The 21,684-nt window shown below is 43.9% G+C and overlaps 1 protein-coding gene across 2 annotated transcripts in view; it reads left to right on the top strand.

Annotated features, from left to right (window-relative positions):
- Window positions 1-243: 243 nt before the first annotated feature.
- Window positions 244-21,684, top strand: part of ISM1 (isthmin 1) — a 39,007-nt gene continuing 17,566 nt past the window's right edge. The window contains exons 1-2 of one of the 2 annotated variants that reach the window (XM_086872584.1): window positions 244-424; window positions 21,169-21,405. In XM_086872584.1, coding sequence (XP_086728710.1) covers window positions 296-424; window positions 21,169-21,405 — 366 coding nt within the window. In that variant the 5' untranslated portion in view covers window positions 244-295. The remainder of the gene's footprint in view (window positions 425-21,168; window positions 21,406-21,684) is intronic. The other variant, XM_086872576.1, reaches the window with a different exon arrangement.

The following is a 21,684-nucleotide window of genomic DNA, read 5'->3' as shown; positions in this document are numbered from 1 at the left end:
GACTCTGGCCGCCGCCGCCGCGGCATCCCGCCCCGACGTGGCTCCGCCGTGGTGCGGCGGCCCCCGCTGCTGCTGCTGCTGCTGCCGCCGCTGCCCCGCGCCCGCCGCCCGCCCCGCCGACGCCGAGAGCGGCGCGGTCCCCGCCGCCCGTCCTGCGGCTCCCGGGGCCGGGGCCGGGGCCGCTCCGGCGGCGGTCCCGGCTGCGGCGGCGGCCGCCGCGGCTCCTCCTCCTCCTCCGCCTCCTCCGCGGCCGCCGCCGCCGCCGCGGGGCCCTAAAGCCGCCCGGCTCAAGAGGATGGTGCGGCTGGCGGCCGAGCTGCTGCTGCTGCTGGGGCTGCTCCTGCTCACCCTGCACATCACCGTGCTGCGCGGCGGCGGCGAGCCCCACGCCCCCGCGGGCGCCGGCAACCACAGCCAGCGGCAGGTGAGTGCCGCCCCGCCTCCCCCACCACCCTCCCGCCTCCCCCGGGGCCGTCGGGGCTGGCCGGGCTGCCGGGAGCCGTGCACCTGCCCCGGCCGCCTCCTCCTCCTCCTCTCCCCCCTCCTCCTCCTCCTCCTCCTCCTCCTCCTCCTCTCGCCGCCCGCGCCCGTCCCGACCCCGAGGGCTCCCCCGCCCGAGGGCTTTCCCCGGGCTTTACGGGGTGTCCCCCGCCCCCCTTGGCTTTACGCTGGCGGGGGCAGCGCTGGCAAGGGCAGAGATGCTCCGGCGCCGCTCGATGCCGTGCGGGAGGCGTCGGGGCGGCTCCCACGCGTGTTCCCGCAGCGGGCGACGGCAGAAGCACCGGGGGAGCCTGTGGGGCAGGCAGGGGATGGAAGCAGCCGTGCCAGGCACGGCGTGTCCCACTCAGGGAACCTCTTCGTGGGGGCACGGCGTTCCCTAGAGTGAGAGGGCAACAGATAGGTGTATGGCCTCGGGAAGTACTGGAGCTAAGTGTGTGGCTTTCCTTGGAAAGCATCAAGAGACAGGCTGACATTCAGTCCTGACATAGGCATGAAACTTAAGGTGATAAGTACTTGTGATGTGAAGGACAGCGCTTGTGACTTAGCTAGCCCTTCCAGCGTTTCGGAATACTTCCCCCATGAAACCAAACTCTGTATTGTCCAACAGAGGTAAAGGACTTTGTTCTGTTTTGGTATTTTTGCAGGTCGTTCTTTTTATTCAGTATCACATGTTGACATTCATTTACAATAGTTGGAGACAGCGATCAAAGCTGCAGAATCACCAACATCCCCAGGCAAAGTTTGTAAATCTCTGGTCAGCTGCATGTGCCCTGGCCAGCTCCCTTCCCCTGCATCCAAGTGGTAAAATAAAATCAAATACCATGTCATGCGATGAACTGACAGAAAAACGTCTAATTATTATCACCATGAATTTATGTAAACCCTCCATCATCTGGGTAAGAGTCATAGCACCAGCAGAATATAAAACCCAAGGAAAAGTGAGGAGGGTGCAGGCTGTACTGTATGCATGGGATCCCCAGCTGGTGGCCCACCAAATGATCCCACTAGCCACAGGAGGGAACCCAGAGCTGCAGGCTCAGCATCCCAGTCAGAGCCTGGAGTCAGGTCCCCCTAAGTCAGAAAACCTCCTGCTGAACTTGGTGGGAGTCCTGCTTGGGAGTGCTGAGCCATGCACTGCGGGTAAGGCCCCACCGTGCTGTCTCTGCAGTTTTATCACCGGCTTGACATTCCAGGATGTTTTTTTTTAATATCTGCAAGATTTCTGGTAATAATGTTTTATAAATGATGCTTTCTTTCCTCATGGGCACTGGGAATGCCTTTTAAAATGATGTTCCTTGGAAAAGTAAATTTGGAGAGGTTTTTTATGAGGTGTTTGCTATCATTAGAATAACCCTGAATTTGCCTTTTCTTGACAGGCTTGTAACATAATGAGAGAAACATCTGGGCAAGTGGGAACTCTGGGTGATGCCATTTCCCCGAGGAGCTCCTTTTAGAGCACTGCTGTAAGGTTAGGGTGAAACAAGAGCAAAATCATCTTCAGATAATTATCCTGGATTATTATCACTGTAGTTGGCTGTCTCATGAAAACCTGTAGATTGTTGACTTCAAGAATTTTTTCCTGTCTGGTGATGTTTTACAGATCACCTTAATAAACTCTGTGCCTTTAAGCACCGTGATAGCTTTAGCAGTTCATATTTTCATAACGTTTTGCCATTTGTAGAACTGAGATTTTAATACACTTCCCAACTCAATGGATTCTGCAGTTATGCTTTTGAGAGGCTGTGTCTGTACAAAACATTAGGGGGGGAAAGGATATTGATTAGAGCAATTGGTTAAACAGATGGAAGTCTATCAATTTCCTGGTTTTACAGCTTCCAGGGATTCTGTTGCTAGCTGGATTCCATTGCTTTAGGAAGTTGCACTTAAGCAGGCAGATGCTTTCATTCAGAGCATCACAATATAGATCTCAATGGGAAGTTTGCACCGGGATCTTCTGATTTTGGCAGGTTTTGGGCTGTATCATGGCACGTGCTCAAGTGAAATGCAAAATCCTAGTGCACTGCACTCACAGGGAGAGAATCAGGGTGGGAAACGAAACTGCACAATCTCAGACTTGTTGATATAAGCACTTAGACATCTCTCAGGGTTTTTCTGTCTGTGGAGAGGAGTGATTGTGAGAAGTGCTGCATTTGATGAAATTTCACTTGAAGGAGTGTGACAAATCCAGGAAAGAGTGATCTTTGCAACAACTGTTTATAGATGTCTCTCCACAGGGCAAATTTGTATCAAAAGTCCCCGCAATTATCAACCAGAGGATAAGGTGTGCTAGGATTTAGGCAGTCTGTTTGCACAAATGAGGTAGTCAGAATTGGGTCCTTTTTACATAAAACAGATTCAGGAAGAATCCTTAGTAATCTTAAAATATTGTTGGAGATTTAAATGGTGTAAAACACTTGTAGGCATTTGAAGTCTGATTCAGTAAAGGAGGAATAGCTTCTTTTTCTCCAATCCCTTGATCCTTCAAATGAAGGAAGGATTTTGTAGGATAGGTTTTGATTTCTTCTGGTCTTTCTAAGTTGGGTTAACCCCTGCAATTAATTAGACTGAGGAAAGAAATCTAGATTAAAAACTCCTTCCATCTTAAAATTAAACAAATTATCTTTTCCTCCCTCTATTTTGTGTTTCCCCCCCCCCCCCCCTTTGGTGCCCTTCCCCATGCTGTGTGTGTCTCCAGAGATTCCAGATGTCTGGGATTGTCTTGTGCCGCTCTGAGTGGCTGTAAGGGAGCAGCAGTGAGGAGAAAATCCCGATGTACTCCTGTGGTCCTCTTTGGGATGGGTGAGGTACAGGCAGAGGCTCCCTGGGTTCTCTGCTGCAGCGATGGTTGCTGGACCTCCGCGTGGCTGCGGTTTCATGCTGCTGTTAGAACTGGCTTGTGGCAGGGCAAACGAACACAAAATGGGAAATCCACACTGGAGTTGTAAAACAGCTCAGAGTCTTGAGTTATGAGAGGGAATCAGCCTTCTGTTGCTCAATAAGATTTTATTTCCCTCCTTCCATCTCTTCCAATGGGGAGGAGGGGAAATTGGGGAGGGGGGAGATTTTTTCTGCTGAGAATTCTACTAGGTCTAATTTTATTGTCATCCAGAAGCTGCTCTGGAGCATATTTATGAAATAAAGAAGTACAAACTTTCTTTTCTGAAGAAGAGCAAATGAAGCTATAATAAGAGATGGAAAAAAAGCAGCTTGGGTATGTTTTTATCTTTTTACGTAGTTCTAAAACCAAGGGAAGACTTGAACATAAACTTTGAAAGACATTTTTAATACTTTACGATGCTCTAAAATCTGTGCTTTCGTTCTGAGAGAAAATATTTCATCATGAAGTTTATCCCCATCACTTCTAATTTTTCCATAGCAGGCCTTGCACACCAAGAAAAACAGTGTTCCCACACCAAGAAAAATGACCTTGTAAAGTGCAGTAACAGAGCCACCAACAATATATGCCACAGCACATGAAGTCAGATTCTCCACTGCGAAACTTGCAGCAGTGTTACATTAGCCTGAAACTCAGTAGTTGTGCTTAAAACTGGAGCTGTGTGAGAAAACAACGTTTGAAAAGCAGCACAATGCTGTAAACAGATTTTTTTTTTCCTTTAAATCACCCTGCTCCTGCCCTTGCCCCCTCTTCAATGAACGTGAGAGCAATTCCAGCGTGTCAGAAACGCTCTCTGAGTCCTCACAGAAAAAACACATTCTGCTGCTTATAAATGGTTGCACAAGAGTTGCTCTCCAAGCTGCCTGAGGAGCCCTGTAATTTTCTCCCAAGATCCCCAGTTCAGTGCCATGAGTAGTCCAGCAATGGTGTGCTGTCTGCTACCTGTGCTGGGGTGCATTTCAGCCTTTCCAGGGCTTGTGCGTTCTTGCTGACCCTTGTACTGCATTCAGGCAATTTGCAAAACGATCTCCAGTCAGATACAGTGGCTTATTTCAGCTTTCTGGCTTCCTCAGTTAAGTAGGACTCAAGCTGTTTGCTTTGGGAGCGTTTTAGACCCCTTTTTTTTTTTTAAACTAATTTGAGCTCTGGAACTTTACATTTGGTTTGCTCTAATAGGAACCGATCGTCTAAGCCATCTTTGAAAACCTGTCGATTCCACGTTCTGCCTTCTTGTTTTCCAGGCTGCCTTAACCCTGCATAAGGTGCCAGTAAATGGATGTACATCATATATTTACTATGAACACTAAATCCTTCTCTGCCTTAAAAGAAGTTTATACATTGAACTTCAGAGCAGGTGGCTCGTGAGCTGGGCAGGCTGATCCTCTGCAACCCAAAGTCTCTTTTGGTGAGGGGGTTCCTCCTGTTTTGTGCTTTTTGGCAGTGACAGTGAAACCTGCCTCTTCTCAGCTTTTCTGTGTAGGTTCTTAACTAAGGCTCGCCCTTTGGCATATGTTCCTCCAGTTATGCACTTAGATTTAGCAATGGCTTAGACCATGTGCAGTTCATTCTGTCATCTCCCAAGGGAGGGAATTATGTGTGCTCTTTAGTGGCTTTGCTGTTGGGCTGTGGCTTGTTCCAGGATCCAGGGGGAAGGAAGGGTGATTAGCTTCTCACGTGCTGCTGGAAGCAAAGGATGAAATGGGAAACAAGGGTGAAGGGCTGAGACTGCTGTACTGAGCAGAGGACCATTTTCTGGCATCCTTTGCTCCCAGGAGAGATTCTTTCACCTTTCAAACCTAGCTCAAAAATATCATTAAAGAAAGCATTAATTAAGCTTCTCTTCATACCTATCACTTTGATTAATTTCCTGGCAAGCTAAAGTATCCTTGGTGGAAAAGAGCTACTACACCTTCAGTGTAGGATATGGCAAGATTTTTAGTATCTTAGACTACTGCAATAATTCAGAACAGGTATCCAAGAATATTTTATTTAGTTATGGCTGCAAGGAGCAATATTAGGCAGGTACAGATGTAACTTCCTGAGTTAAATTTTACCAAGATGTTTGGATGAGGTATATTTTGCTAAACATCTCTTCAGCTCAACAGCTAACAGTTACTGTACTGCTTATCTTGGATCATCACTGATAAATACCTGGCATTAAACCACAAGGTGCCTCTATTTTGTTTCTGTAACTATAGGTGAGAGCAGTTTTTTGCTTCGTACTGAAGAGTCTCTTTGAGTTACTTATTTCTGTTTTGAGCAAGATTTAAGATTTTTTTCCAGCTCTTTATAGTGTTGGGCTTTTTGTAAGAAAAAAGCAGAGTGTGTGTTGTTCTGAATCCATTCTGGGCCATCACAGTGTCGTCATGTCCATGCCCATGGTCCTGGAGCCAAACACAAAACACAGTGGCTACTACGGGGAGAGGTCCAGTGACATTCCTCATTTTGCCTTTCTCTTCTCTCAGTTGATCCTTACCTGTGCTCTGGGGCTGTGTGAGAAAGCAGAGGGGTTAAAGGCAAACCTTCTACCAAGGGCTTGAGCTCTATGGCTGAACAGGTGACTCATGGTAATGCAAGGAGGGGTAGGTTTGAAATTGGCTCCTGGGCCAGTCTAGAGCTGTAGTGATTGCCCTTGGTGAGAGTAGAGAGGCCAGGCATAGGTACAGAGATCCTGGATGGAGCTGCATTGATACTTTCCTCTTTGGTTCATCTGACTTGGACAACCAGTACTAGTTCTGGAGAAGCTTTTGGTTTTTTTATTTTATTATTTGCTCTTGCTGATTGTGTAGAGGAGTTTGTTCTACACAGGAAGAACACAGCTGGTCACAGCAGCTGTAACAGTGATACAGGGCACTGCTACTGACCTGACTGGCACAAAACTCACTTCTCCTGCTTTGGTTGCCAACCCTTAAACTCAGTCACATTTCCTTGTTCTGTCCTTTCTTAGTGCCACCTGTCTACAAAAACAGAAGGGCTAGAGCTGCAGCTCTGCTGGTGGCCTCAGCAATTTCTTCATCATTGTGCTGTGTGGTGCTGGTCAGTGTGTACTCCCCTGTGGTTTGTAACTTTACTGTCATGACCTGCAGGCAGGTGACAAAGCCCCAGTACTTAGAGGTTCAGCATCCTGAGCTCTGGAATTCCTTTGCTGAGGAGACATCTGTTTAACCAATGCAGGTTATGTTGACTGCAAATTGGGAACTGTGGTTTGAATTCAGCGTTGTTCTTTTGTCTCTCCTTGTATCTACAACGTGTCTGTGTCAGTAATCAATGTCAAATCATTCCAAAATGGTGGAAAACACCTTCAAAAAAGCCAATGAAAGAATTGTCAATAAGGTGGAAACTCCAGCTGTGCTATGTCACAGCATCTGAAAACTTCATAGGAACTGAAGTGCAGAAGACAGTGGTACTGATAATGATGCAGACAGTGCAGACTTGGCCTGCCAATGTAATGTGTATGTTTGAAAAGCTTTCTGAAATCAAGTTGGGATAAAGGTGACTTCTGAAAACCCAGTCATTGGTATGTATTCCAATGGGAAGAAAAAATCAACTTTCAAATCTGTTATGTTTTCTAAGATGCACTGATTTGTGAATATTCATGCTTAAGAATTTCTTTGTTTTCCTTTATTATGTAAAAGTGCAGAGGGTGCAAGTAATGCTAGGAATTATTTTGCCATACTTCTCTTATGCTTATATTCTCCTGCATCACTTTAAAATCTTGAAATACACTCATATTTGGAATATAAAGACAGACAGTTGAGATGTTTCCTTACACAAGCATAAACCTAAAAAATTTGAAGCAACATAGTTTTGCTTTGTGCTTACACCCTGATTTAGCAGCTTTGGCAGGTTTAACTGTCAGAGCTGGTTGCTTTATGCTCTTCTGTGTGTTTTGCCAGTCTTCCTTGCAAACAGATGTGGTAGTACCCAGTTGTGCCTCATTTGTTCTCTTCACAGTGTTGGTGAGTGCTTATTTGGTCCTTTTGTCCTCTTACCTTGCTGTCTGCTTTTAGACTGCACTACATAAAAGCCCTTTGAACTGACTGAATAATGTTCAGTTATCAGAAAGATGACTTTTTAAAAGTATTATTTTTCAGTGGTGTCATATTTTTTTTTTTCTTTGTTTTGCTTTTCAGATCTCAGCCCAAGCTTATGGAGGCTGAGCTCCAGTATTGTGGTGTAGCTTGTGAGCGATGTGCAGCCTGAGTGGAGGCACTGTCAGGAATGAATAATGATGTGTAACTTTAAGGGGAAAAATAGAGAGTGCTTCAGTAAAAGGCAGAATGAAGCACTCAGTGATGCAGTGGTTACTGTTGCACTTTATTGTGCCTATTTTACAAGTTTCAAAGACAGTAAATGCCAGGCTAAATTCATAGTCCAAAGCATAGAGTTGAATAACATTTCCAAGAAGCAGTGTAGTGAGCTCATTGGTACATCAGCAAGAGCAGAATGTTTCCAGTGTTGGTATTTCCATGTACTTTCGATTTGAAATACCAGAAAAAGAAGGAAAACAAAGTGAAATGTAACTTATTATTGCAATAAGGGATGGCTGCCACAGTGGTCACTTCTGTGGCACCAGAATGCTTGGTTAGAGGAGCTGGTGTGGGCGGCACTGGTAAGCAGTTCCTTTATCCTTTTGTCCTTGTTTTTCAAGTGCCTGGAGAACTCATAGCCATGGGTCATATCTTTTTTATTCCTCTCTTCTAGCAGTCTAGCCAGACGAAAGCAAGCCTGGAGTTGTTTGTCTCTAAGTCTTTATTGTAGGGAGGTGATCCTGGAGGTGAGAGGGGAAAATCAGAGATGAAATCTTTCTCTCACACTCTTGGTGGAGTCAGGGCACATTGAAAGGCAGGAGGAGCTCAAACATCCCTTGGCTTTTATGCTTCTGTGCTATATCTGCATTCTTAGTGTGTTTAAATTGACCTCGTTCTACTGAATTCCACAAAGCAAGACAAGTCAATGATTTGTGTCAGCTGCAGAACCAAGATCCTCTTGAATATGAATCTTTCACAGCTCAGTTTCTCCACATAGCTGATAAGCACATAGCACATGTCATCGAGATCTCCGTCCTCAAAGACGAGCTGGGCCCTGGCTTGTGGCTTTCTTCATGTTGCATGAATTAATTTCCATCTGTTATGTTTTCATTGAACTGAAAAATCCAGGACTGTTTGTTCCACAGTAGTTCTTCTTCCTTGGGAAGATTAACATTTCCTCTTTGATTTCCTCTCACCATGGCTGTTGAGACCAGTTCTTGTGACAAAACCAGTGAGTTCTGGGTATTTATAAAAGCCAAATAATGCCCCATCTGTTTCTGCCATTGGGGCCACTCTAAGAAAAGTGGGTTTCTCCTCTTCTAAGGAGCAATCACTGGGTCCATGTCATCCATGGGACAGGTTTAACTTCCCAAATGCTCCTTTCAGGCATCTTGCCTTTGCATTCCCATGGAGATGGGCACTCAGTTGAAACACTTCCTCTGGTAGAGGAATGCCCAGGAATGCTGAGCAGGAGGAGAAGAAGTCCTTGCACAGGAAGAGCTGTGCTGCAGGCTGTGGTGGAAGGAGGTGACTGATGGCAGAGAAATTGTAGCAAAAATAATAGGGAAGAGGACCTAGTGATAAGACAACCATTTTTTTAAGCTAGTGCTTCAAAAATTGGTTATAGAGCTTTGGTGTCTTTACTGCCTTAGAAGTAACCCAGCAGCAGCAGTTTTTGCCTAAAGAAACCGTTTTTACTCCACTGGAAGCAGCTGCAGAAGCTTATAAAGATAAAACATAAATTTGCTTGGTTTTACCTGACATATGCATCAGAGCAGGGTTTTAAAATCAGTATAGGATTGGTCTTGATATAACATTAGTAACCAGATACTTACTAATGTCTGTTTGCACAAGCTACCCAAAGAAACAAAAAGGAGTAATAGTTTAAAAAGAAAATTAAAACCTTAGCTGTCTAGCATAGATTCTGTAACACCCCACTATACTTGCCTCCTACATCATGTAAATTGTTTATGCACTATTTAATTTCATAGCCAGAAATTATTTATCTTCTATTTGGCAACAGAAGAGCAATAAAACTGCCATTGTCTTTAATGTCTGCTGATGTCTCATCTGAAAGTGCCTCTGGAAGTTACCTCAGTATTCAGACTGGAGCTGTTTCAGATGTAGTTTGTATATCAGCATTTTGTGCTCCTGGTTTTAAGATTCTCTGGACTGAAGAAGTCTGTAAAGGCTCACTGCACAGAGCAGGCTATAACAAATCAGTTAATGATTCTCATGACATGAATGCTGCCATTTCAGTTTATTTGAATGACACTGGCATTCTGTCTTAAATATATCACTTTTTATTAGTTGGTTGGGGTATTTTTTTTGAAATCAGCTCAATATTAGGCATGGGTATGCATCTTAGCTAAACTATAACCTAGCCAGTCCATGCCTTTTTGCCCTGTGAAGTGCCCGGAGTTTTTCAAAACATGTAACCACAGTGATATTTTTATAAAGGAATGTTCACCTCATGGGATTTTTTTTAAGGTGTTCTATTTTTTTTCCAAGTTACAGCTTCACTTTATTGTACATGATGTCCAATAAAAAAGATATATGTCTGTGATTGGACTTTGAAAAAGGGCCATGGTGCCTATTCCATTTAAAGGGAATGAAGTCAAGCAGTAAATTTGCTGGTCGCCCTTTTCATATTGACTGTATCTTGGCCAGCAGTTGGTCTTTGATGTTGTAACAATAGAGCAAAGGCAGAGGAGGAGGAGGATTAGGACCTCCATAATATAAAAACAAGCCTGCATTCATCATGATTTTTATAGAGCACAGTCCCTGTCTATTGGAGGTTTGCAGTATAGGCTTAATGTTCTGCAGAAGAGTAAGGCAACTTTAACATTTGCAGGTGGCTTACAATTCATCCATCATTACTCTTACCATCTCTTCTTAATTCAGTTTGTTTAGGCATTCAGCATTTAACTTTTCCTATCTTGTTATTCCTTTCTACAATAGGAAAACAGATGTTTGTCAGGACAGAGCTTCTGGAGTATCGCTTTCCATTATGGGGGTTGATCGTCGTGTTATTTATGAAAGGCTTGCTGCAGCTGGCCAATAGAGTATCTATTCCTCACCTTGTGCTTTAAAGTCCAGGCTTTTATTGGGAAAGAAAGGGGACTTGATATGTGTGTGTCTCACATTAGTGAATATATATCTCAAACGGGACCCAGGGCAGCCCCACTGCCTGTGACTTGAGAAATCAAAATCAAAATTATGTATCAAAAGCGTAGTGCCAGAGGTTTCAAATGAGCTGTTTAGCCTGGCAGACTCCTGGAGAATTTTGATGTGTATTGAAATGGTAGCAGCACTGGCTCTCAATCCAAACATGCAGGAGGAAAAGGGTCATCCATTTCCTGAAAACGTTCAAGGTACCAAGGTGTGCTGGGTGCTGGTGAGAGCAGGTAGGCTTCAAAATGTGAGCAGAGCTTGGAAAGAGACAAATAATCCATAATGTGTTGCTGCAGCCGTGTGTGCAGCATGGCAAATGTGCAAGGCAGCATGAAGGGAGTGTTCCCAGGAATGCAGTGATGGCAGCAGCAATGAGCCTGCTGCAAGGGGATCCACATCAGAAGCCTAAAGGCAGCTCTTAGGAAACCATCTGGGGCTGCATCACATTAAATTGCTTTACTGCACCCAATTCCAGTGGCTCTTGCTTAAGGCATGATCCAGAAGTCCACTGACAAGGCAGAACACCTGGGAGCTTGTCTACCTGACTCCAAAGACACCTGTCCCAAGGAAGGGAAGGGGTGGGGGGAAGATGCCAATCTGTGGTGCATTTGACAGTTCAGCACTTGACTTAGGGTTGGATCCCGTGCCTCCTAGGTGTTCAGATTAGACTGGTGAGTCCAAGCTCATGAACAAGTCACTGCTTGCCAGCTGAGCTGCAGTAGCTCCTTAGATGTCTTATTCCACCTTTATCCCATACAAAATATGAGGTGACTTTATATTTTTAGCAAGTCAGCACCATGCAAACGAGCCCTGCCTAGAGCTCTCATCAGGGTGACAGCACTCTGTGCTCAGACCAGGCACTCCATGGTCACCAAACACATGGCTTGTCAGTGGGGAATCTGGTTCTTAGTTAACATCTACCTTGATGGCCATTAGAGAGGCAAGATCTGGTGCAGAAAATGCACACCTTCCATTTCTGTGCTCAGCTCTGTGTGTCCTTCATCAAACCCAGATACAGCTTTGTCTTTGCTGTTTCTGCTTCCCTCAGCTGCTGAAAGCAAACCACGCCAGGCTCAGCCAGTATAAAGTGGGAGCTCTGGCTAGTTAGAGGCATCACCTAGCATTTAAAAGGGTTTGCCCTTGAGAGATCAATAGCTCTGAAAAAGCTGCTGAAATCCTTCAGTGGATGTGAATTTCATTCCTGCTCTTCTTTGATCTGGCGTTCATGGCATTTTGAATAAAGTAAATCAAAGCTGCCTTTCTCACCTACCCATCCCTCTTTCTTCTTCTGTCTCCTGAGAGGATCATTTTTTCATGTTCTTAGGAATACAGCTTTGGCTGTCTTAACATCAAGATAAAATGAATTCATTATTTGCATAACATCAGAGTAAGGGCCAGATTAATACCACCTCTCTGATTTTTTTTTCTTCCTTTATCCTATTCCTACAATAAAATACAAGGGGAGAATGCAGCTGAAATCATGTGTTTGCACACATATGGACTAAGTGGGGGAAAAGAGCTGCATATGCCAATTCTCTGAAACGCACTGCTGCCATTGATAAAAGGAGCCATAATTACTTTGTTATATTGGGTTATAAACCCCGTAATGCTACCATGACAACTATTGCAGCTTGCTTGTGAGAGCTGCACGAGGAGAAAATATATATATTTATCTCTTTAGCAGAGTTCAAGAGCTGGAAGTGAGTTCTGACCCAGTCTTCAGTGCCTCTGGTGTTTTCTGCTTTGGGATCTCTCTTTGTATAGATCTCTTCTCCCTCACTGGATCTGGCTTATCCACCAGGGTCCTATCTCTGTTCCTCACCAGAGGAGGTGAGAATACACAAAACTGAGCTTATCTTTCCTCTCTTACCTTGCTGCTGTGTTGGGCTGCTGGGACTAATCTAAAGATGCTTGTTGCCTGCTCCCATACACTTCATTGTCAGTGGCGTCTGGGTGGCTTCAAGCACATGCTAAGACTATAACAAGTTTGAAAAATGAAACCATTTATCCTAAAAATAGCTCAGAACTAACTAGTGATCCTGGGGTGGAAGGGAGACAGAAATGAAGATATTTTCATTTCACGTAAGTGTCAGATTCAAAAGCATCTGCCTTGTTCAGTGCATGTATGGTATTCATTTCCTGTCTGCAGCCGATTGGAATGCCCCCCGAGTCGTTTGAAATTGAAAATCGAGTCATGCTTCTTTAATCAGCTCTAGGAAATAGCCCCCTCCCCTACTTAGGAAAATTTATATATACATGCATTGAATTCTTAATACAAAAAGCCCATGCTTCTCTCCAGGGCAGATCCTTTCTCCCCTCTTAGACAGAGAAGGGTCTTCACCGTGTCCTGCCGTGGTGAGCTGCCTATCTACTCACTTGCTCTTCTTCCCCATCGTGTCACTGGAGGGAGGCTTTCTCCTGTGAATCCACATCCTCTGGGTTATTGTTCTGTCACTCAGGCAGCTCAGGGAGGTGTGGAGACAGGGCACATGATGTCCACTGCTGATGGCTTGATCTGAAACCACAGCAAGTATTGCCTCTGTGTGCAGATGCCATTTATGCTAATTACTTCCAGTTGCTCCTGTATCAGTCTCCAAAGTTTTCTAAACGGAGAGGGTAAAGCCATGCACTTGAAAGAGTATTTCCCTGCAGGAGCAGAGGTGTGTGCTCCTGGGGCAGCCACTCAGGTTTCTGCTGCTGTTTTGCTGTAAACTCCTGGGTGCAGTAACCCCTTCCAGCGAGTGTTGTGAGGCACATGGTGCAGAGATATTGAAGGTAAACAAACACTGCCTTTCCTCTGCCTTCACCCTCTCACTTCCATCCAAAGGAAAGTGAGTATTGGTGGGGAAGGCAGCTGAGGGAGAGGCACATAAATTATCTCGCAGCGATTCGGTGGCGTGTGTGTGTTTTGAGCACCACGACTCAAGTGATTTGCCTTTTTTCAGGCACAGAAGTAGCTTTGCCAGAAGCACAGGAAACATCATGTTTTTGGAATATAACACTTGTCTGCTTTCTTGCTTTCCCGTTATTAGCTTTTGCTTATGTGATGAAGTCATCATGTAACTTTTAGTCCACAGGGACTAAACACTTTCTAGTCTCTAAAAACATCTGCCAGTTAACACAGCCAGAGTCACAGACACTTTTGAAAGCATAGGGTGGATATTCAGTGGCATATGAGAGGGAGACACGGAGGCTGGGAATAGCTGTTTCTTGGAAACTAACAGCTGAAGGCAACTTTGGAAATTGAAAAGGTTTCAAGTAAGGTTACTCTTTTAGCTAGGGAGGGATGAAAACCTCACTTATTAAAGCTGGTTCACCTAGTGAAATCCTAGCCGTAGTGATTTAGTGGAATAAACTTGCAAAAGGGCATAGTTTAAAACCCAGGAAAATAACTTAAGATGTATGTTTGTTCTCTTTCATTTACACTGACGTTGTGTGTGCTGACCTGCAAAGCCTGACTAAAGGGTTGTGTACAAAAAGTATTAATATTCTGGATTTCCTTTTCAATTTTGATTGCAGCCTAAGGCAGCTTTTCCCATTCTGTTGGAACCTAATGTGTAAATTATGATGCAGATTTCAGATGATGGGTGAGATTAAACCTGTTTAATTAAATTTAGCGAGGGTATAAGTAAATTCTATTTAAAGCTTTATTTTACTATTCATTTTATGCAAGTCTTTAATAAGGCCTGAAAAGAATTAGAACTTTCAAAGAATTTGCATTTTGGCACCACAGGTTATTGGCAAAGAATACTTGGGCTACTCTTCAGCTGTACCTTTGCCTGTTCAGCCACTAAATCACTATGTCCTGTGTGGAGAGCTCAGCCAGGCAGTGATTACAGGGAAGATCTTTAGAGCCATGAAGAATAACTAAATGTTTACCAGCAGCTTAGGCAACTGAAAATATCTGTTAACTACAAGCAAAACTTGGCACTGAGCATCTGACAAAGCCCTACACAATTTAATTCTGTGTGCTTGGCTGTCCCCTGGATGGCTGAGGATCTGCTGAAGAACAAAGCACCAGTGTTGTACTAGGTTAGAAAATTTGCTAAAGGGCCTCTGGTTTTTTCCAGCAGACATTGAGCTGTAATCACCACCAAGTTTCTGTTATCAAAGTGTTTATGCAAACTGGCAGGTCTTCACCTCCAAGCTGAACCATACCGTTTGTATTTTCCAGCTGAATGAAAACATGAAATACAAGCAAACAACAGAGCATAAAAAATAGCTGTGATGTGAAATGTGTGTCCACAACATGTACCAAAAGGTTGCCAGATCTGAGTATAATATGGCTGGTTTTCTCCTTAAGCTCAGAGTTAAAAACACTGTCTGCCAGAACCATTCAGATGTGGACCCACTGTTTGATGGTGGTGTGGAGGGACAGGAAGCTCGGTGAGCAAAACTCCCAAGCAGAATCTGAGCAAAGGATGGACCAAACTTTGACTACTGCAAGTGAATCAACTGGCCCAGTGGGGGCATAATGGTTTTAGAGCTGTTCTGGCACGTGGGATGCCACAAGGCTCAACAAGGCAGCAGCCTTTTCCTCCACCGCGGAGGGTCCTGACGTAGCGTTGGCCAAGTGCCTCGAAAGAGCTGTCTGGGACTTCCTAGATGTGAAGGGGCCCTCAACCCTACAGCCTGAGGATCTCTGCAGTCATAACACGTGTTCTGGCTGCACATTCGCTCCTCAAGGTTTTCTGTGTAGCCATGAGGGCTGCACAGAGAAGTTTTTAGTGTAGAAACCCTAAAATTCAAAAGGTGTGATTCTGTGATATACGTGCCCAGGTGCTTTGAGATCCTGGTTCTGCTGAATGCGGCTCCTGAGAGCTATTTCAGCATAAGGCAGACAGCCAGCTGTGGTAGCCAGGTGTGTGTGGGGCACCCCAAGCACCTCACTGTGCCACTGGCACCCAACATCTACAGAGACCACTCCTCCAACAGTGACTGGATTGATGTCTGCTCTGAACTTTATTTGTGACTCCATCCTGTTCTCCACAGAGACAAAATCTCTTCAAGAGCCTTACAGCTCCTGAAGCTCGTGTGTCCCAGGGCTGGAAGCTGTGGGGTGACTGGATTTGGTCTAGCCATGGCCACTTTGTCACACAGGCAAAAGCTATTTCTATTTATACTGCAAGTTAGAACTGCATACCAGGTTTGCTGGAGAACTGGAGAATAACAGAAAACTGTTAAAACATAGACCATGATTAACAGAACTTTATTATTATTATTATCATTGTTACTATTACCAACTGTTACCAGTGATTCATCTTTTACTTGCACGATGTTTAAAGCAGATGCTCTGTTTTGGACCTGCTTAGTGAAAACAATTGTGTACAAGCCAATGCCATCTGTTTTAAATTATTTATTAGCAGTGATTATCTAATATGCACTCTTTATTATTGGAACAATTAGTTTGTGCAGTTTTCTGAAGATAAGTAAGGTTTTTCACTTCACTGCTATATGTGAGTGAGGGGCAAGCTCATTTTAAGGAAAAATGAAAATACCTTAGTAGCAGAGAGGTTGATGTGACACCCCTCTGGTCTGACTTTCTGTCTGACTGCCTGGACTGTATGTGGCATTAATCATAAAAGAAATCTTTCTCTGATAATGTTTCTCAGCTGTTACCCTCACTGCCTGCCTCTCTAACACTGTCCTCATACCTCACCTGATAGGTCCCGTGCTGCTTATACTCATGATAGATGAAAAACATAAATAAACTCCAGGAAAAATAGATCACCCAAGTTCATTACACATCTTGGATCTCTGGAGGAGAGAGTCTCATGTAGTATCCTGATGGGTTATTTGGCCTCCCAAGACTGGTTAATTTTAAAGTGATCATTTAGCACTAACCTGAAAACCCATGACAGCCTTCAAAATGAAAACAATCTGTTTGGGCAGGTGGGAAATGAAACCAGTCCTAATGGCTATAATGGTTTTCCGTGAAGGCCCCAGGCCTCATTTTGTCTCTGATAGCAATATAATTTTTTATAGCATCTGTGAAGTTTCCTAATAAATAAAAGTTCCTTGTTGCTGGTGGTTGAAGATGCTGTACAGGTGCATCATGAAAGCACAGTGACAGACCCCCAGTTTTCAATTCAAGACCTCTTGTCAAGATCATTTTACAAGAAATTTCAAAGGAGTATACAAGAAATAAGAAAGCAATGTAGCTGCAGCAGGGATTTAGTAATAATTCCCTTGCTGCCTGGGAGCTATTAGAATATAAGCTGTATCAGTTTTCCAAAATCCTCTCAAGTCCATAATTAGCAAATGTGCCCTTACCTTGGCAAGTGGGGAGTGAATGAAGGAAAGTAATAAATGTGAAGGGCAGAGAAAGAGCAACTGCTTCAGAATATTTTCTGTAGCTACAGTCATTCCTCACTTATTCTCTTTCTTGTTTGTTTTTTTTCCAGAACTGGAAATTGTATTAAAATAAGGAAGAGAGGAGGGAGATGTTCCCCTTGCTTGCCAAAATTGCAGAGAAATTCCCTTTTCTTCTAGTTTGGTATTTTTACAAGTTCCCATTTCTCTTTAGCTTCTCTGTGGGGAAGAGAACCAGAACATTTCCCTGCAGCTCATGTCTACCGTGATAGAGGGAGAAACATCATGGGAGGGCCAAGAAGGGTGTTAAAATACCAATCTGATTATTGGAGAGTTAATCTGCACTATCAGGGAGAACATTTTTTCCTGCATGCAGGATTGTCTCCTGGGGCCTTGAACCCTGCCATAATGCAAGTCCCACCTGGATCATCACCACTGAAAATTACCCTCTCAAAATCCCTGTGAATTACTCTTCTTTTGTGGTTTCTAGATGGACACAAAGACATCGATATGTACTGACCTACTGCCCTCCCCTTTTTCAGAGATGGGTGTTGCAAGGTGTGTTACTCTGTAAGGCACACAGTGTGTCAGATTCTCTCCCAGGGGTTTATTTCATTGCCTTGTCACACAACTGTGGATTATATATATATATATTATATATATATAACTCTGTTCCTGCCCTTATATATTGTCCACACTTGGAACACTCAAAAATCCTAAGCTGTTTTTGTGTTAGGAGCTTCTATAATTATCTGATCCCATGGGGCTTGCAGAACTGTAGCATACAGCCAGTATAAGTAACCTCTTAAAATCATCTTAATGGAAAGTTTAAACATTGTGAATAATCCTTTTAAATGAAGGGGAAAAAAGTGTTTTATCTTAAAATATTTAGAGCAGATGCATCATTTGAGTAACAAACCAGTGTGCCTGAATTAGAAATGTCATAACTTTAAAGAAGCTGACATTTCTTTGAACAGTAGTTCTGAATGAAGTGAAGCTTTTAAAGGAAGGCAAGCAACACTGCTTTCCCAAAAGCATCAGGAATAAAATTGTGTACACTTAAAGATAAATAGTGTGAAATAGAAATATGGGAAAAAACATAAAAATAAGAAGATAATAATATCCCCCCCCCAAAAAAAAAATTACATTTCATCTATTAGCTTTGGAACAAACCCTGTTTTCTTGAGGAGGATGCTGGCATTGCAATAAGGACAAACATTTTCCTGCTAGATGGGTCTTGGAAGAGCCTTTGCAGAGCTGATGCAGTAGCACAGGGTGAGCATAGTCTTCTCTTCACATGCAGTCCAAGCTCACTTTTATTTGCAGCAGCCTCCTTAATCTTTTTACCAGAAATGCACATTTCTAATAATACTTCAGGTCAGCTTAGACATGACACCAAGAACTGAAGACACTTCTTGTCTAAGAAGTATCTTCCTAAAAAATGGGCGTTCTCTTCATTTTAATAACTGCAAACAAATGTCCTTTCACTCGTACCATGAGCAGATAACTGGAATGATCACGCACGCTGAGTGTTTCCACCTGCCTGTGTTGCAGAGGCCCAAGGACTCCAATCTTGGGCTTTCCTAGTGCAAAGGGGCAGTGAGAGACAGCACTGCCTCTAGGAGAGCACGGGGCACAGTTTAACCTGGGTCATCCCCAGCAGGCATTAGCCAGCCCTGCTCTTGAAGTCGAGCTCCACGTCCCTCTCCGTGTCTGCTCTGGGGCTGGGCAGTCGCTGCCAGCAGAAATGTGTACCTGATGTGTCCCTGGGGTTTCTGGGTCGTGTCCACCCTGGGCAAGCAGAGTGGTCCATCCTCCCTTGCCTGCAGTGATGGGATGGAGCTGTTATCTTGTCCTCCCTCCTTTTTCCTTCCCAATGTCAAGCAGCCCCGTCTGGCTCGGTCTGTAATTAATGACAGTCCCTGCCCCAAGCAGCTTGGTAGTGGGCCCGATCAGCCTGATGTCATTACTTCACCATGACAATTCCCTAACTAACTCCATGTGATATTCCATCTGTCTGACACTATTAAAAACTTTTTATATAGCCCTTATTACTCTAGTTGCTGTGCTCCCCGCAAACATCACAGTGAGGAAGGGAAGTGCTGCTGTCCCCACCGGGGCACCGGCAGACCGTGACCTGTCAGGATCACACACAGGGTCCTGGCAGAGAGCTAAATGTGGGTCTCCAAAGGCCTTGGCCAGCATGGTATGTGGTGTGGAGAACCAGGATGCTCCTGGAGGGGCAGACAGATAGGGAAAGTATGGAATTGTATGTGAGACTTTTACTAGTTTTTAATAAAATCTTTCTTTATTTTTAATAAAGGTAAGATTATGGGCATGATACCCCAGTAAAAATAGTTAAGTACCACTTCTTTTTTTGTTCCTAGCTGAAGTAATTTAATCACAGCACTATTACACCCTGTAGTCAGACATAACTGAAAAGCCATTTAACCCTCCTGCACCAAGCATGTTAAATTCTATCTGAAAAGTGTTAAGTTAAAGCACTAGCATATGAGTAAGGAACATAAAGTTAGTTAAGTGGCCCTCAGTTTCATTTCCCAGAGCTTGCTGCTGTGTGATCTGCTTTCTACTTTATATTGAATAATGGGTGGGCCACCAAAGGCATCTGAAAGTCCTTCCTGCTCTCCAGCAAAGAGAAGAGCCTGGTTTAGCCTTCAAGCAAAGCAGACTGTCAGGAGTACTCACATTTTTGTACTTACAGACATACCCTAATTCAGAATTTGTACCTGTGCTGTAGATAAATGTATAAAATTACCCTTTTGGCACTTTCAGATTGTACCCATTCTGGGCATGACAATACAACGACAATATTCGTTCTGCTAAATTGATTTTGCTCTTTACAAGTAGAGTGCAGTGAGGAGGGTAGAGGACAACTACCTTCATTTTTACTTGAGACAATTTCACTTAGTCCGAGATTAATTCTTCAAGCTTTGTTTATTTAAACTCACTGAATATTTTTCTGTAATGTGCATGAGTTATATTGTAACATCTCTTTAAAGTCAATTTAGAACCTACTAAGCAAATAAACACAAAATAAAAGGCATTGGAGCTGTTATCTATCTGAGAGCTTAGCTAAAGGTATGCTGTGGCTTAATTTGAACCAGGGGAGCTGGATGGAGATTGTGTTTAACCAGAAATGCTGGCAAAAATATGCTTCAGCAGAGCCAGAACCACATGTGGCCATTCCACTTTAATTGTGCTTGTTTTAAAAGATAGGTCTTTAACATTTACCCTCTCCATGCTTGCTCTCTTTATGAACTGAAAATAAAAACTCCCCAGGCAGTCATACTAAGACCTCAAGCTAAAATTTTTCAGCTGAGTCAAACCCGAAACCTGTGCTGAATCTGCCCCATGCTTTGCTTTTTTATTTCTCTTTTTTTTTCTTTTAGCTTTTTTTTTTTTTTTTTTTTTTTTTTGTAGCCATAAGAAGACTGGACTCCTCTGCAGTTTTTTTTTCCCCAAGTCCCCAGACCAGTCCTCACCCAGGGAGCCAGTGTTTTGATACTAAATGTGTCTCCTTGGTGAGGTCAAAGGCAGTGGCAGCAGTGCTACTGGTTCAGAGGCAGCCTGCTGTAATATACTACAAAACCCAAAAGTACGCTCAACAATAACAAAAGCATTAACCGCTGACCCACAGCTTGGTGAAATTCAATCCCACCATTAGGCAAACATGAAAATGAGATCCCAGAGGAAGGAAGGTTCAGATGTTCAAGGCCAGAGGAATTGGGTGAGGAACACAGAGACGAGATGGAAGTTGCTGCAGACTGAGGGGAGAGAAGGGGAGGTTGCCAGCTCAGCGGTAGGATCTTTTAATACCATAAATTTCAACATGGCCTTAGCAGTCAGTGTTTTTGCTTTGCTTTGGAACAAAGCAAACTAAAATGATTTATAAGATGGATGCCTTTCAGCATTTTTAGGGACATGTTTAATGTGGTACGATTTGATTTCCCAGGGGTTTACTTCAGAGCCTCATGTTTCTAGGTTTGTTTTAAGTCTGATGCTTGTGTCCATGTGTAGGTGCTCACCACAAGGCTGGAACGGTTCAGGAGCCTGGAGGAACCAAGTCCCCAAGTCTGACTGAGTTTTCTCTTGTGTCAGCTGGTTACAGATCTGTGTTTCAGCAGCAAGCCGTGGCTCTGGGTGCTGTAAGGCTGCAGCCACTGCAGGGACGGGGGCACTGGCAGGACTGTACACCCTCAGTTGTCATCACTGGGCCTTGCTTTTCTTCCCCAGAACACGCTGACTGCAGAGGACCATTCTCCTGAGGACAGTTTCACCCTGAACCCCGAGGAGAGACGAGAATTCCCCGATCTCCAGGCTGCCCACCGGCCGTTTCCTAAGGAGCAGTTCAGGCAGGAGAACGGGCACACGTCCTTGCAAAGAGACGGACCCAGGTCTTTTCTCCTGGACCTCCCAAACTTCCCTGACCTGTCAAAAGCAGATATCAATGGGCAGAATCCCAACATTCAGGTACAAATTTATGTTAACATCTGACTTTTTTATAACTTACACAAAGTTATTTTACTGAGCCAAGATGACTTTCCATGATGTGCAGAGCAATCCATCTGTACAGTATAACGTAATATAGTATTATATATAAAATATATATAACACATACTTTTTCTCTCTAAGTTAATGCACATATTGCAATTTTTTTCTGAATTTCTCCTTGGATGGTGTTGATTGCATAAGTGTGGAGATCAACGTAGACCTGTTTGTGATACTAAACCCATCTTTGTGATTTCCATT

Source organism: Cyanistes caeruleus, chromosome 2, assembly GCF_971803275.1.
Source record: "Cyanistes caeruleus chromosome 2, bCyaCae1.hap1.1, whole genome shotgun sequence".
NCBI classification, from domain to species: Eukaryota; Metazoa; Chordata; class Aves; order Passeriformes; family Paridae; genus Cyanistes; species Cyanistes caeruleus.
This window is presented reverse-complemented; position numbering and strand designations above follow the sequence as displayed.